Source organism: Plecotus auritus (assembly GCF_963455305.1).
Source record: "Plecotus auritus genome assembly, chromosome: 5".
Taxonomy (NCBI): domain Eukaryota; kingdom Metazoa; phylum Chordata; class Mammalia; order Chiroptera; family Vespertilionidae; genus Plecotus; species Plecotus auritus.
Genome location: NC_137776.1, coordinates 104,212,485 through 104,229,416, shown reverse-complemented (window position 1 = coordinate 104,229,416; position 16,932 = coordinate 104,212,485). Strand labels below are relative to the sequence as shown.

Here is a 16,932-nt window from a genome sequence, read left to right as displayed (position 1 = left end):
CCCACAGATATATTAAAAAGGTCATATATGATGACCATGCAGGATTTATTTCAGGGATGCAAGGCTGGTACAATATTCACAAATCAATAAGTGTGATACATCACATAAACAAAATAGAAAAAAAATCACATCATCATCCAATAGATGCAGAAATCGCATTTGATAAAATTCATCACCCATTTTTTTAAATTAAAACTCTCAGAAAAGTGAGAATAGAGGGATCATACCTCAACATAATAAAGGCCATATATGACAAACTGACAGCCAACCTCATACTCAATGTCCAAAAATTAAAAAGGTTTCCCTTAAGAATAGGAACAAGACCATTTACCATTGCAACAAAAAAATTAAGATAGTTAGGAATAAACTTAACCAAGGAGGTAAAAGACTTGTACTCAGAAAACCACAGGACATTGAAAAAAGAGATAGAGGAAGTTATAAACAAGTGGGAAAATATACCATGTTCATGGATTGGTAGAATTAACATCATTAATATGTCCATACTATCCAAAGTAACCTATAGATTCAATGCAATCCCTATTAAACTACCAATGGCATATTAAACAAATCTAGAACAAATACTCCAAAAATTTATAGGGAACTAAGAAAGACCCCGAAAAGCTGAAACAATCTTGAGAAATAAGAACAAAGTTGGAGAGATCACAATACCAGATATCAAGTTATCCTACAAAGCCACTGTACTCAAAACAGCCTGGTACTGGCACAAGAACAGGCATATAGATCAATGGAACAGAACAGAGACCCCAGAAACCAACCCAAGCCATTATGCTCAATTAATACCTGACAAAGGAGGCAAGAACATACAATGGAGTCAAGACAGTCTCTTCAATAAATGGTGTTGGGAATAATTGGACAGATACATGCAAAAAAAGGAAACTAGACCACCAACTTACACCATACACAAGAATAAACTCAAAATGGATAAAAGACTTAAACATAAATCGTGAAACCATAAAAATCCTAGAAGAAACCACAGGCAGCAAAATCTCAGACATATGCCGAAACAATATCTTCACTGATACAGCTCCCAGGGCAATGGAAACTAAGGAGAAAATAAACAAATGGGACTACATCAAAATAAAAAGCTTCTACACAGCAAAAGAAACAATCAACAGAATGAAAAGGGAGCCCCCTGTATGGGAGAACATATTTGGCAATGATACATCTGATAAAGGGTTAATATCCAAAATATATAAAGAACTCATACACTTTAACAAAAGGAAGACAAACAATTCAATTAAAAAATGGGCAAACGATCTAAATAGACATTTCTCCAAATTGGACATACAGGTGGCCAAGAGGCATATGAAAAAACTAGAGGCCCGGTGCACAGGTAGGGTCCCTAGGCCTGGCCGGTGATCAGGGCTGACCGGGGCCTTCCTTCCAGCTGCCGGCCGGGGCCTTCCTTTGTTCCACACCGCCCCCCTGGTGGTCAGCACACATCATAACTAGCAATTGAACTCCTGGTCGAACTTCCAAGGGGACACTTTGCATATTAGCCTTTTATATATATAGATGCTCAGAGTCAGTGATCATCAGAGAGATGCAAATTAAAATGATAATGAGGTATCACCTCACACCTGTCAGAATGGCTACCATCAACAAATCAACAAATGACAAGTGCTGGTGAGGCTGTGGAGAAAAGGGAACCCTAGTGCACTGCTGGTGGGCATGCAGACTGGTGCAGCCAGTTTGGCTCAGTAGATAGAGTGTCAGCCTGGGGACTGAAGGGTCCTAGGTTTGATTCTGGTCAAGGACACATGCCTGTGTTGCGGGCTTGATTGCCAGTAGGGGGCGTGCAGGAGGCGGCCAATTAATGATTCTCATCATTGATGTTTCTATCTCTGTCTCCCTCTCCCTTCCTTTCTAAAATCAATAAAAATATATCTTTTATAAAGTACTTGTCAAACTTTTAGTCTCCCTGCTGCTGAACTAAGGAAGGAAAGAAGGAAGGAAGAAGGAAGGAAGGAAGGAAGGAAGGAAGGAAGGAAGGAAGGAAGAAAACAGTATGGCGTTTCATCAAAAAATTAAAAATGGAACTGCCGTTTGACACAGCGATTCCACTCCTAGGAATATATCCTAAGAAACCCAAAACACCAATCGTAAAGAATGTATGCACCCCTATGTTCATAGCAGCACAATTAACAATAGCTAAGATCTGGAAACAGCCCAAGTGCCCATCAGTAGATGAGTGGATAAAAAGCTGTGGTACATTTACACCATGGAATACTATGCAGCAGTAAAAAGAAGGCTCTCTTACCCTTTGAGACAGCATGGAGGCACCTGGAGAGTATCATGCTAAGTGAAATAAGTCAGTCAGAGAAAGACAAGTATCACATGATCTCACTCACATGTGGAATCTAATGAACAAAATAAACTGATGAACCAAATAGATCCAGAGACATGGAAGCAGGGAACAGACTGAGGAATCTGTTCAATGGAAAGGCAGGGCAGGGTGGGTGGGTGGGAAGTGATCAACCAAATAACTTGTATACATATCTGCATATGCCATGGACACAGACAAAATAGAGTGGTGAAGGCCTGGGGTGGGATGGGGGCAGGCTAGAAGGGGTCATTGGGGGAAGGGGGACATATGTAATACTTTCAACAATAAAGAGTTAATTTTAAAAAAGGAAAGAACTGCTCACAGCAGTAGGTTGGGGACACAGATGCATGTTTCAATGCATGTCTCCTCAAAGTGGGAAATTCCTCGTTGCTTAGGTGACATTTATAGAACTCAAGCAGTGGGGGGCTGTTGTACTTAGCTCTCAGCTCATCATTGCTTTGCAGCTGAGTGATTTCGTGCACATCAAGGGTTCCACATTGAATGGTGTGGCAAAGATGCTCGGTTCCATTTGTTTACTTTCCACGTCCTGAATCTTTTGTGAAAGGCCTCGGTGAGTCCCACATCCCCAGCATGCTCATGCGTCCTAGAAGGCTCTGTCCTCCCAGAGTGGACGAGCACCGAGTTATTCCTTTCGAGCTGCACTCTCCTCAGTCTCAGTCCAGCCTCACGTGGTTTCACCGTTGACAGCAGGGAGCCGAGAAGCCTGTTGGGCCCAGCAGCCTGCATGGCTCTGAGAGGTCCTGGTCGTGCCGTCCTGCTCTAGGTCACACAGCGCCCATCGCTGACAGCCGACAGGTTTCCCTTCAGCTCTGCCAGCTGCTCGGCTTCACCCCACAGGTCACAAACCCTCCAGAGCATGCTCTGCGACTCAGCCACGCACTTCACAGTGGTAAACGGGGTCACCGTACTCAGTCAAGGTCGTTCAGTAACTCCTTAAACTGGCGGCTGTTAAATCCTCTGCTTTTGACAAAGGGCATGCATGACACCACTGTTGTCACCCACTGTTGAGTGCAAAGACTGTGCAGAGGCTTCTGGCGTGTGCCACGGTGGCCACAATGAAACCACTTAGATCCCGACAGAGACCATTCAGTTCCTTCTGGACAAATGCAATGGACCCTTTTTGCGCGGCGTCCATGGCTGGAGCTCCATCTTTAAAGGCCACTTAATCTTTTCAAATGTTAGCTCAAATTTTCATAAGACAAGTCTCTCAAACAAGCCCTAACCTCTTGCCCATGCGTGGCTGCCAGTGACAGCGGCTCCTCTCGCCTGTCAAACTCTGCAGTTATCCCAGGATCGAAAACCGCCAGCTGGGCAGCATTTGTTAGGTCCCTGGTCTTGCCAGAGAGCAAATGGGAAATCCCCTGCAGAACCCTTCAGCGTTTGTCCAGTATCCTGCGCTGAGTCGGTGATCCGAGGTGATACAGTTCTCGGAGAGGAGAGGACGCGGTAACAATTCCCTCCGCGGGCTGGCAGCTCCGCTCCAAGGCAGCCGCAGCCGAGCGCGCACTCTTCCTTCACCCGCACTCTCCCGCCACTGCGGCCTCCGCTCGCTCTGCAGTGGGCTCCTCACAGCATAACTCGCTTGAATAACGTCTGTCACACGAGGGAGGCTCGTGAGAGCGGCTCGTTGTGATTCCAAACTCCGCCGAAAGCGTTATCCAGCGCATTTGGCGCCCAGTTCGTTGAGTTCAGCATGTTTTGAGCTGTGATGCGGCTCCGGATTGGCTTTTGCATTGCTGCTAACGCATCATCACAAACAAGGCACACAGGCTTGCTTTTGACTTCAACAACAAAAGTAATCATTTGTCCATTTCTCTTGGAAAGATCGACGCTCTGCATCAACTTTTCTTTTCTTTGTAGTCACCATTTGTAGGATGTCACACCATGCAAGTTTTAATAACTATCCAGTGTGTGTGTCGCCAGTGACACGATTATTTTTTTTATCCTAGATAAAAATAATCTTTATTTCTAAGAAACATATAAACTCATGTTGAAACAGGAGATCAAAGTGAAGGCGCTTAACAAGTACACCCTTCAGATACATCAACACCAAGTATCACAAAAATCCAGTCGTTTCAAAGCATTGCCTTTGATGGTTGAAGACACATCACCCGTAAGGCTTCGGAGGTCACGCCTCCAAGGAGGATGGTCGCTGGGTGTCACAGACAACAGAAGAACATGGCTCGGCTTAGGAAGTCGTGGGAAGTCACCTTCTTTTCCATTTCCAAAAGGGGTAGGAAACAGCCATATCAGGCTGCCCCTCAATGCAAATATAGGGTTGATTTCTAGGAGGTATCTAGGCCATCTTCCTTTAGTGGTGAGTCCCTCCAGGCGCTCCCCCTAGTGGTACCACCAGGTGCAGCACCCACTCACCTGGAGCTCCTGTAGACCCAGTAAGTGGCTTAGCATCTCTGCCACAACGCTCACTAAACACAAGGGGAGAGAGACCTGCCTCCCTGCGTTTATAGGGCATGCACAGGGTTGGGGGGGAGCTCGAAACCCCACAAAGTAAAGAGAACAATCTCATCAATTCTTTGGGCCTGTGTCATTGTGTAGTTTGAGTGACAAGGGTAGAAAACCAAAGTGTTATCCTATCTAATAAAAGAGTAATATGCAAATTAACCATCACTCCGCTACACCCACAATGGCTACGGCCACAGAGAGCAGGAGGGAGGCTTGGGTTTTCCTGGCGATGGAGGAAGCCAAGCTTTCTGACCGCCCTTGCCGGCCTAGGCCTCCACTCAAGGCTACAAAGTTTCAATGATAGAAGATCCATAAACCCAAACAGAAATGGCGGCAGCCACGGAGCTGGAAAGAGCAGGAGGCTAGGGTCGTCTCCGGCAATGGAGGAAGCCAAGCTTTCCGCACACCCTGGCCGGCCCAGTCCTCGCTTAAGGCTACAAAGTTTCAATTATAGAAGATACATAAATCCCAATAGAAATGGCTGCCACCACGAGCAAGCAGAAGGCTTGGCTCTGCTCCAGGCTACAAAGTTTCAATTGTAGAAGATAAATAAACCCCAGATACCAGGGCCTCCACTTGGGTAGCCAGGGGGCGTGGCCAGCCTGCAAACCACCACAGGCCCCTCGCCCAGGCCGCCCCATGCCCCAAGGGAATCCCCACCCTGATCCGGGACACCCTTCAGGGCAAACCAGCTGGCCCCCACCCATGCACCAGGCCTCTATCCTATCTAATAAAAGAGTAATATGCAGATTGACCATCACTCCAACACACAAGATGGCTTCCCCCATGTGGACACAAGATGGCTGCCACAAGATGGCCAGCAAGGGAGGGCAGTTGGGAGGGACCAGGCCTGCAAGGGAGGGCAGTTGGGAGGGACCAGGCCTGCAAGGGAGGGCAGTTGTGGGCAATCAGGCCAGCAGGGGAGGGTAGTTGGGAGGGACCAGGCCTGCAAGTGACCACCCTAGGAACTTCTAGGCCTCTGCTCCTCGCCTTGGACAATTGGGGTGATCAAACCTGCAGGGGAGGGTAGTTAGGGGTGACCAAGCCGGCAGAGGAGGGAAGTTGGGGGCGACCAGACCTGCAGGGAAGGGCAGTTGGGGGGGACCCAGGCCTGCAGGGGAGGGCAGTTGGGAGGGACCAGGCCTGCAGGGGAGGGCAGTTGGGAGGGACCAGGCCTGCAGGGGAGGGCAGTTAGGGGTGACCAGGCCTGCAGGGGAGGGCAGTTAGGGGTGACCAGGCCTGCAGGGGAGGGCAGTTAGGGGAAAACAGGCTGGCAGGGGAGCAGTTAGGCATCAATCAGGCTGGCAGGGGAGTGGTTAGGGGGTGATCAGGCTGGCAGGCAGAAGCGGTTAGGGGCAATCAGGAAGGCAGGCAGGCGAGCAGTTGGGAGCCAGCAGTCCTGGATTGGAGAGGGTGCAGGCTGGGCTAAGGGACACCCCCTCCCCCGTGCACGAATTTCGTGCACCGGGACTCTAGTTAAATATGAAAGACAACCCCACACATTGACTCTGCATCTGTCGGTGAAAAATGGAAGCAGTTGTTAGCCTGAGGCTGGGAGAGAGAAGGCCGTGGGCATACAGAGGCAATTTGACTCGAGAAATGAGTGAATGGCTCCAAAATGAGCAACACAGCCCAGCTGGCGTGACTCAGTGGTTGTGCGTCAACCTATGAACCAGGAGGTCACAGTTCAATTCCCGGTCAGGGCACATGCCTGGGTTGCAGGCTCCATCCCCAGAAGGGGGCGTGCAGGAGGCAGCCGATCCATGGTTCTCTTTCATCATGGATGTTTCTATCTCTCCCTCTCTGAAATCAATAAAAATATATTATTTTAAAAATAAAGGAACAGATTCACATTGCTCCCTGGTCTGGGGCTGTCCGAATTGTCCAAGGCGAGGAGCAGAGGCCTAGAAGTTCCTAGGGTGGTCGCTGCGTGCCCTCTTGGGCCACTCCTCGTCCACCCACCTGCGCAGCATGCGCTCCCGTCGGCACGGTGGTAGAGCTGGCAGAGCTCCATGAGCTGGCCCACCAGGCGCTGGCTGTTCCGGAGCAGGAACTCCAGGGTGGGGCTCTGGGGCCGCTGCTCCAGGAAGTACAGCTCGTCGTAGCGCATGCCCCACCTGCTGGCAAAATTCCTCCAGTTCTTGATGGTGGGGTGGCAGGGGTCCAGCTTGATCCTGATCACATCGAGCAAGTCCTGATCGTTGAGGAGGTCGCTGATGGTGGGGGCCTGGAGCAAGCAGGTGGAGCAGGTGCAGTTGTCCCCGCAGGACTCAGCCTTGTGGACGACCTTGCTTACGTTTGATTCGTGTTCATGTCAGCTGACATTTCACACGTTAGTGTGTGGGGGGTTAGTCCTCAACACATTTACCTGCGAGGGGATCTCCAGGACTGTCCGCAAAGCCATTTTCTTCTCCCTGATGATGCACGTCAGAATTTGTTGGGCCGTTCAAAGGAACTGGATCACATTCTTCAACTTTAGGGAGTCCCGTGTCTTGAATGGGATATTTGTCTGACACGTGGAAGGACAGAGTGCTGGGATCCATGTCTTCCACGGGTTCCTCGGCCATGCGAGCTGCGCACAGAGGGTCCTCCGGTGAAGCCATGGGGCGGGCGGGTGGGGAGATGGCGCCCAAGCGGGGCCCGCAGCCTCCGGACGGGAGGGAACGCATGATGGGGATGGGGAGCCTGTGGTCAAGAAGCGCGGAGCACACTCCGGCCTTGTGACACGATTATTTTGCTTTGATAACTGTACTTTAAAAAAATCCTCACCCAAGGATATTCTCTCCATTGATTTCTAGAAAGAGTGGAAGGGAAAGAGAAGGGGGAGAGAGAGAGAAATATGGATGTGAGAGACACACCGATTGGTTGCCACCTCATGCACCCCTACTGGGGTTGGGGAACCTGCAACTTGACAGGGAATCGAACCCATGACCCTTTGGTCCGCAGGCCAGCACCCTAACCACTGAGTCAAACCAGCCAGGGCTGTTCTAATTCTGCATTTTGGTGTTTTTTGTTTTTTATTTTAAAAAGTATACATTTTTATTGATTTCAGAGAGGAAAGGAGAGGGAGAGATAGAAACATCAATGATGAGGGAGAATCATTGATTGGCTGCCTCCCACATGCCTCCTATTGGGGATTAAGCCCGCAACCTGGGCATATGCCCTGATTGGAAATCAAACCGTGACCTCCTGGTTCATAGGTTGATAGTCAGCCACTGAGCCATTGTGGCTGGGCTAATCCTGCATTTTGCATTTGAAACATATCCAACATTCGTGTTAAGGGTTAGCTAGCTAGCTTAATTAGGCAGACAGGAGTGGGGTCCAGGGAGGATGGAGACATTGCTGGCTTGAGCAATTAAAACAGCCATAAACCAAGGACAGAAGTACCTCTGGCCTGAGCAATCACAACATCCATAAGGCAGATCAAAAGCAGCCCTGACCATCCATAAGGCAGATCAAAAGCAGCAGGGAGAGCCACAAGGGGTAATAAAACATCTCCAGCCAGGACAACTGAGAGAGCCATAGGGAGGTCAAAAGCAACTCCAACCTGAACAGGTAAGATGGATATGTGAAGGGCAGAACTAGCTCCAAGAGGCCAGAATGCTTTCACAGAGGACAAAGAAATGTTACAAGATAAGTGTGTGTGTGGAGGGGGGACCAGGTGGGCTTTAGACTTTGAAATGGATACTATGTAGCAGAGTGACCAATGAGGAAAGCATGTGGTCCTAGATTAAGGAAGAGTCCAATTATAAAGGGTCATGTTCAGACAAAGAGCTACAGCCTTTATAAACCCAGAGACAAGGAGACCCAGTAGATTTCAGATTGTTTTAGGTTAATTTTTTCCCATTAGAGAGAGAGAGAGAGAGAGTAGGCTTTCCCATTTGAGGGCTCCTCCTCAGGAGTTCCCTTTGGGGACACCCTTGCCCAGATGGAATTTGTATATGCTTCCAATAAACTACATTTTTATTAAAAGAAATCTGCTAATCCACAAGTTTATTCTTCAAACTTTGTAGAGCAAGGAAGACTCTGCACCCCAAACCACATATTTCAGTATCATCTACTCTTGAGGTCTTTTTTGGGTACCGTAATTTCCGTCATCTTCATCTGAGAGTCAGTTTTTGCAAGGATTGTTGATCACGGGCAAGTGGATAGAGGTGTCAATAAAGAAGTCGACAACATCACTGTCAGTCATCAGAGGCAAGGTCATCCACGTCTTGAGGAATCACCGCATTGCATCGCATCTCATCATCACCAACCACCGTGGCTTTGCCACAGTTGTTAGCACTTTCCCAGCGTGCACTCTCCCAGCCTGCCTGGCGCTGACTGCCCTCTGAGTCATGCACTAGGCAGACGGCCATGGGCAGCCAGCGATAGGCATATGTGTCTGTCCTGTCATGTACACGTATGTGTCCTGTCTACCTTGTAATTAACGTTCCTTGCTTGTCCCTCAAAATTTACATTGTTATTATGATTCACTTATTATAAATGTGTGTTGCTATGAAGAAAGCTCCTTGATTTATTGAATTTTGAGTCCCGCCTGCGGTTGCCTGGGTAGGACCAGACCAAACGATTTCTTGGGCCTTATATGGCCGTGGGCCAGACGTTCCCCACCCCTGCTTAGAAGTACTGTCAGTGCCATAAGTGGGGTCTGGATGGACAGGGGACACAGTGTGAACAGTGAGGGTGGGGGCTCCCGGGCCCCGCCCAGGCAACCAGCATCCCACCTTCCCAGCGGCTCGAGATGGGGGGGAAGGGTCGTGGTGTGGTGGAGGGGACTGGGCCTCCCAGGTGCAGAGTCGCCCCCAGGGCCCAGAGCTCACAGCAGAGGCCAGTGCCCCCATACGGGCACGCAGAGCCAGCAGTGGCACCGGCCGGGCTGCCAGTCTGGATCCCTACTCCAGGTGGCCAGTGGGCATATGCAGCTCCCCAGGGTCAGAGGGCGGTCCCCAAGCACTGCCCTCTGGCTGAGGGGCACAGAGCCCTCCCCCTCACTTGTTCCCCACCTCTCCCACTGCCACAGAAGTGAGTGCTTAGGCTGGAGGCCCAGCCATGCAGTGGGAGGGGAGGGATCCTGGGTCTCACACCTGGAGGGGACCAGATAGCCTGTGGCTATGCAAACTGAGGCTGCTCCCACCTGTCCCTGATGTCATGGATGCACTGCCCTGACCCTCAGCCTGACAGCTTCCATCTTCCTTTGCTTCCTTCAGACTTTGTCGTCATGGCGTCTTTATCTGATCAGAAGGGAAATACAACTTTAAACCACCAGGGAAAGCTCATGCAACGTGGTGTCTGCACTTGCCATTCCCTGAATTTCTCAGGGCCCGCTCCCCTGTTCAGGCCTGTCTCCAGCTTCCACTCCAACAGGCCATCAAAGTCAAATAGCCAACAAGAAACCTGGGAAATGTTGGCAGCTCATCTCCCAAATTAACAAAGAGCTCCTAGAAGCCAGGAAGAACGAGGTCAACACTGCTATGTTCAGAGGAAGAGAAAACACAGCATGCCAGGCTGCTCAACTCCATTCATCATAAGAACTGCATGTTTCACAGATCCATCCAGCACAAACCCAAGGGTCTGGTCCATCCTGGGGGACACCTGCCACAGGGCTCCTCCCCAATCCCCTGGTTCTATTGCTGGCACTTTTTTAAAAAATATATATTTTTATTGAATTTTTACAAAGAGGAGGGAGAGGGAGAGAGAGTTAGAAACATCGATGAGAGAGAAACATCAATCAGCTGCCTCCTGCACACTCCCTACTGGGTATGTGCCCGCAACCAAGGTACATGCCCTTGACCAGAATCGAACCTGGGACCCTTGAGTCCAAAGGCCAACACTCTATCCACTGAGCCAAATGGGTCAGGGCTCATTGGCACTTCTTGCTGTCCCTCTCCCCACTGGAACATCAGCTCCCAAGGATAGGGGCCATGTGGGCCTCAGTCAGACTCTGAGATGGCTCCACAATCGTCACATCCTGGGTCACACTTTTCTGCAAACTCCTCTTATGGCAAATTGGGCTGGTCTGTGCAACTGGTGAAATGGGGCAAAGGTTATGGTCGGGACTTCGGAGGCTGGGTCACAAAGCGCAATGTGGCTTCGGCCTTTCTCTCCACTTGCTCTAGGGAGCCAGCCACCTACCCATGTCATAAGGAGAGTCCCATGTGGGGAGGAGGCCCCCAGCCACCGGCCAGCACTGGCCATGAGGGAGTAAATCATGTGGAAGTGGATCCTTGGCCCCAGTCAAACCTTCAGATGAAACCATAGCCCTGGCCGGTCTGACCTCAGCCTCACAAGAGACCCCGGAGCCACAGTCACTCTGCCAGGCCTCACTGAAAACTGTGAGATGATAAATGATTATTGTTTTTGAGCCACTACATTTGGGGGCAGAGGCCTAGCTGAGTGAGGGATCAAGTCACATGATAGTTGGGAAAGTATTCCAGAGGAAACACGCATACAAGAGCCCAGGCATGGATGACTTTTCTGTGCATGTGGGACAGCAGGGGAATGGAGGGGAGCGATGGGGGGTAAAGTGAAGAGATCAGCTGAGGAAAAGCTGCAAACAGCATAACTTGGAAACATTCCCAACTGTGTACGTGCCAAAGAAGCACATTCTGCAAACAGATGTGCTCCCTCTTGCCTGAAAACAGGGAGGGTGGGTTTGGCCACAAGGGAATGACCTTTAAAGCTATTCTTTAAAGTTATGGGTCCCCTACCCACACAGTTTTCCCAGACTTGTTTGGATGGCTGTTATCAGTAGAATGAGAGCAACCTTTCATAGCTTACCAAGAAGTCTGTAACTATTTACTGAGATTTGCTGTACTGAGAATTTGTCCTTCTGCTCTGTCTCTCCCTTAGAGATTAAGAGGAACAAAGAATACATTCCTCTTGACAGACCTCCTATTCAGTGTTTTGTGTATAAAAGGCATTACGCAGTTAACAAACTTGCTGCAGTCTTCACCGAGCTCAGCGTCTGTCTTGTCTGTGTGTATGTTGTCTGTCATTTCATCATCCCTCATTTTATTGAAACAGGTTGCAACAGTAAAGTCAGGCAGTGAGGGGTGGATCATGCAGGCCAGGCAGTCAGGAGCCCATAGTCTGAGAGTTAGGAGTCGAGGGAGGGTCTGATGATCTGCTCTGATTTATGTTTTTAAAACAACCTCTGTCTACACAAGAGTTGAAAGCACAGTCTCAAAAATATATTTGCCACCCATGTTTATAGCAGCACTATTCAGAGCAGCCGAGGTGGAAACAGCCCAAGCGTCCATCAATAACGAATGGATAATCCATGTGTCAGAGCCAGCTGGAGCCCTGCTCAGCTCTGAGTGGCTCTGAGTCCATGTATTCTCAATTCTTCCTGATTGCGCCAGGGCTGGCTCCTGCCTGAATCCTGCCCACTGTGCTGACTGTGGGAACTTAGTCCAAGTTCCTCCTTTATCCTCTGCTCACTAGTTATAGGTATTGGGTCTGAGCCCCTCTGTCTGGGGCTGGACCTCCTTGGACGCCAGGTCTTAAATGGAGAAGCCATGAGAAGTTGAGGGTGTGTAAGGATGAGTCTTATTGCAGAAGCCAGTGGCCACACAGCCATCAGACAAGGACAATTCATTACAGCAAAGCCCATACAGGCAGGCAGCAGGACACCGGCTGGTGAATAGATATCCTTCTGACACAGTAGCGTTAATCTCTGTCCCACAGCTAGTATCTGAGCAGCCGCACGCTGCCCCCTAGACTCACACCTCACGTCGTCGCAGTACCTGAGTCTCTGGCTCAGCAGCTTCTCCTGTCTCCCCTGCCCAGCACACTGGCTGGTCCACATGGCAGCTATAGCTGAGCTCTCTGTGAGCTCTTAGTCTCTCCTGCACACATAGGAGCTACATCCTACCTCCTAAGCCTCCACTTCTCTGAGCTCTCTGTGAGCTCTTGGCTTCACATCAGAGCAGTCCCAGCTCTCAGCTCCGTCTCTCCAGCTTAGTCTCCTTCACACTCCTCTTTAGACTAGCTGGTCAGTAGCCTGTATATTGCTCCTTAGACAAAGAAGGCTTCGTGCCAATAGTTACACCAATCATATTTTGGCTACAGAAGGGCACGTCTTTGCAGTGTAAGGCTTGCGGCAACCTTGCACCTACATAAAAGCATCTTGGCCTTGAGCACTCTGATGAGACCCGTGCTTAGCGCAGCCTTGAACAGGTCCCCACACCATGGTATATCCATGCAGTGAAATATTTTTCAGCCTTTAAAAAGGAAGGAAATTCTGACACACACCACAACAAGGATCACCTTAGGGACATTACACCCAGTGACATCATGCAGCCAGAAAAGGACAAAGACTGTGTGCTTCAGTCCTACGAGGCTCCCGGAGCAGTCAGGTTCATGGGCAGACAGTAGATGGTGGTTGAAGGAGCTGGGACGGGGGCGGGGGTGGGGTGGTGGGGGGGGAGAGGGTGTGTGCGGTATTGCTTAATGAACAGTTTTGGTTTGAGAAGCTGAGCAAGTTCTGGAAATGGATGGTGGGGATGGTTGTACAATAGTGAGAATGTACTTAATGCCACTGAACTGTACACAAGGAAATAATTAATATGCTAAAATTTTATGTTAGATATATTTTACCACAATAAAGAAAAGCAACCCTTTGATAGCTGTGTGGAAACTGAATCTGGGATGGGGACCGGATTGGAGGCAGGGAGGCCAGGAGGTGGCTCCTACCCTGGTCCAGGCAGAGGAGGCTGAGGCCGGGGCCAGAGTGGCGGCTGTGGGGTGGGGAGACGGGTTCCCAGATGGATTCTGAAGTTGAGCTAAAGGACTTGCTGCAGGATTGGATGTGGGGTCTGAGAGCAAGTGCATCAGGGTGTTTTGCCAGGGGAGGCGGGCAGGGGGCATCCCTAGACCTTCTCTGGCAGGCTTAGCACAGCCACCCCTCTAACTGCTCAGCCCATGGGCACAGTCTGGGCTCGGGCCTTAGGAGCCCATAACACCCGCTTCCTGATTCTTGGGACACACCCTTGCACCCGCCCCACGTGGGAGGGATGCTCAAGGCACTGGTTTCCTGCTGAGCACCCAGCTGAGCTCCAGATGCGTGGAGGCGTCCGGGGTGAGTCCAGTCCCAGCCTGTGCGCTGGGGCGGGTGGGGGAGGGGGTCCCCGCAGAACGGACAGGAACGGCAGGGATGGGACAACATGGCAGCTGTGGTGTAGCCACTGAGTTGTCACTGTCTGGCTCTCTCCATGGCAGCGGGTCAGGAGACACCTAGGTACCAGCTGTGAAGGAGGCCTGAGGCGGCGCCTTTCCGAAGCCTGTGCCAGCTGAGGCTTGTTGCCTGGCATGAGGGCCCGCCGTGACGCCTGGCCTGACCTGCTCGGCCCTCTGGGGGATGAGGACACGCCCCAGCAGCGATGGCTGACTGGCTTCTCCGACTGCTCAGCTGGCACAGCCACTGCACACCGTGGGCTCACCAGCACCCAGGCCTGAGGATGCCGCTGGCCAGTGCCCAGTGGCGCTGCTCTGCCTGCTGTGCCCACCCTGCCTGCCCCCGAGCGGTTCCTCCTGCCGTGGCCAGTGCCGCCAGGCAGCCACCAGGGAGCTGTGTCCCTCCAGACCAGACCCTGATCTACTGGGGCTCGCCATGCAAGGCTCCCTCCCCTCCCAGAGACCTGGAGGTGTATCCGTGTAGACCTTCGTTTCTTTGATGCAACCTTTCTTTCCTTTTGATTCAGATGGCCTCATCCAGCACCTGCCTCACCTGTCTCCTCCTCCCTGTGGTCACTCCCATAGGCCTTAGCCCCAGACAAGGAGGTTCCGATCAGCATGGACTCATCTTGGGAACAACACCTGGGGTCTGTTGATTCCAGAGACCCAGTTTCAGTCAAACCAGAGATCACAGCGAGACCTCAGTTGTTTCAGCTCCAGGCTCAGAAAAGCAGCACCAGCGGCTCTGATCATGCCCCCCGCCCCCCGGCACTGACCCATTAGGAGAGGCCCGGCCCTGATGCCTGAGTCACCATGACTAATGATTTCCCTGGAAGCCATCGGGAGCCAGGTCTTTGGCAGTAGCCCCGTCTCTAGGCTGGGCCATTTCCTAAAAATAAGCCCTTGCTGTCTGTGCTGCGAACTCCTGCGTGTGTCTTACTGGGGTCTGAAGCGCAGGCAGACGTCTATAACAAGGCGTGTGCTGGAGCGGACGCTGCCCCTGCCTCCACGGGGCAGAGCCCCGCCCATCACACTGGACCTGCAGGAGCAGATGAGGTTGTCTGAGCCTTTGAGACGGTAGGGAGATGGGGGTTGTCATGGACTGAATGTTTGTGTGCCCCCAAATCCACACAATCGAAGCCCTACCTTCCCACGTGGTTGCATTTGGAGATGGGCCTCTAAAGAAGTAATTAGGGGATGAGGTCTTAAGGGTGGGGCCCTGGTCCCACAGGGTTAGTGTTCTCATAAGAAGAGATACCAGAGCTCACTTCCATCCTCCTCTCCGTCTCTCTGCACATGAACCAAGAAAAGGCCCATGAGGACCCAGGAAGAAGCCGTCCATAGGACAGCCAAGGGCCTCCCAGAAGCCAATTCGCCCGCACCTCGAGGCAGAGCGTCCAGCCTTTAGGGCCAGGCGATGAGGGGCTGTGGCTTTGTGGTGGCACCCGAGCTGCCCGAGGGGCTGTCTCACAGCCTGACTTCACTGAGCCTAGTGTTGTCAGCAGCACAGTCCCCATTTCTCAGCTGATAAGGGGGGTGCAGGGGAGCCCTGTGGCTGGCAAGGGCAGTGCTGCAGGAAGGGGGGCAGCAGGTGCGCAGCCCCACGGTGAGGTGGGGGGGGGTAAGAAACAGAAGAGAAGGGGTTTCTCTCTTCCCAGGACAAGCTGTGATTTGGGGCCAGCTGCCTGCCCCCCCCACCACCACCTGCATCCATGGCTGGTGAGGTTGCTGTGCTTGGGAATGCTTGTAGGAAGACAGCTCTCCCTCTGCTTGGTGGGGGCACCTCCCAACCCAGCTGAGACCCCCAGACCACAGGGACGCAGGGCCCACGCACTGCACTGCTGAGGCCGCCTATCCCCAGGCCTCCTGGCAATGGCTGCATCCAGGCGGCACCCTGTCAGCGGGGCACCACCGCCTCCCCCGCCTCTGTCCCTGCAGCCCTTGTGGGCGGCTGGAGGCCTCTCAGCTCCTGGGAGCTTGAGGGGAATGGGGCCTCCCTCTTTTGCCACTTCACCCCACTCCTCCTGTCCTCTGACCAGCTGCCCAGGGTCAGGCAGGCACCCAGGGACAAAACACCGGCCTCCCCTTGCAGGCCTCCCCGAGCCCTCACCAGCCCCCATGGCAGGCCTCCTGCCCCCAGGTTCCACCACTTCCTCCCCATGAGGGCTGGGCGGGGGGAGGAGGAACAGCTGGGCTTGCTCTCCCTGAGCACTAAGGACGAGGCAACTGAGAGCCTTTCTAGCGGTGCTGACCTTGGCTGTTGCTGAGCTGTAAGGAGCTGCGACCACCCCCCCCCCCCCCCGCCGTTCACATCACCCTCTACAGGGCCAAGAACGGGGGGGTGTCCACCTCTGTCTGCCCACAGGACCCGTTGCACGTGGCTGAGGGGCCTTGCTGGCCACTCCGGGACAAGCCGGAGAGCGGAGCCTGTGGGGACCCTAGGACAGATCCTGTGCTGCTCTGGTTGAGGCAGGTCATCTATGATGGGGCTCCCTCCAACCATCCCCTTTGGGAGCAGGGCTGGGGGGCAAGAGACATGACATCTCTGTATCTAATCGCTTTGACAAGGATGGGTCAGGGACTGTGATGGTTCTATTGGGCCTGAGGGAGTTCCTGCTCCCTCTCCCCAAAAGTGGGGTCTGCCTCTGTGCTGACCAGCCGTGACCAAGCAGGACTCCTGGGCCTTGGCAGGCTCTCACCGTGAAAGCCCACTGCCCCGTGTGAGGCGCCCCAGCACTGGAGGTGCCACCGCCCCAGGAACTGCTGACACCCAGCAGCACCCGGAGCCGCCAGCCAGCCTTCATGACCCAGAGCCTTCCTCCCGCTGACGGGCCCACACGCGGGGGGGAGCAGAGGGCTCCTCAGGAGAGGCCCCTGAGACCCGCCCTGCTGAGCACGCTGCCCAGAGCCCGGGGGGGAATGAAGGC

General features: G+C 52.3%; 1 protein-coding gene across 1 annotated transcript; it reads right to left on the bottom strand.

Annotated features, from left to right (window-relative positions):
* Positions 1 to 6,735: 6,735 nt before the first annotated feature.
* LOC308248583 (ectodysplasin-A receptor-associated adapter protein-like) lies at positions 6,736 to 7,434 on the bottom strand (the record flags this gene model as incomplete). Its single annotated transcript, XM_080668701.1, is given in 3 exon segments — positions 6,736 to 6,812; positions 6,815 to 7,117; positions 7,200 to 7,434. Coding segments are annotated over 3 exon segments (615 nt in total).
* Between the last annotated feature and the right edge of the window lie 9,498 nt (positions 7,435 to 16,932).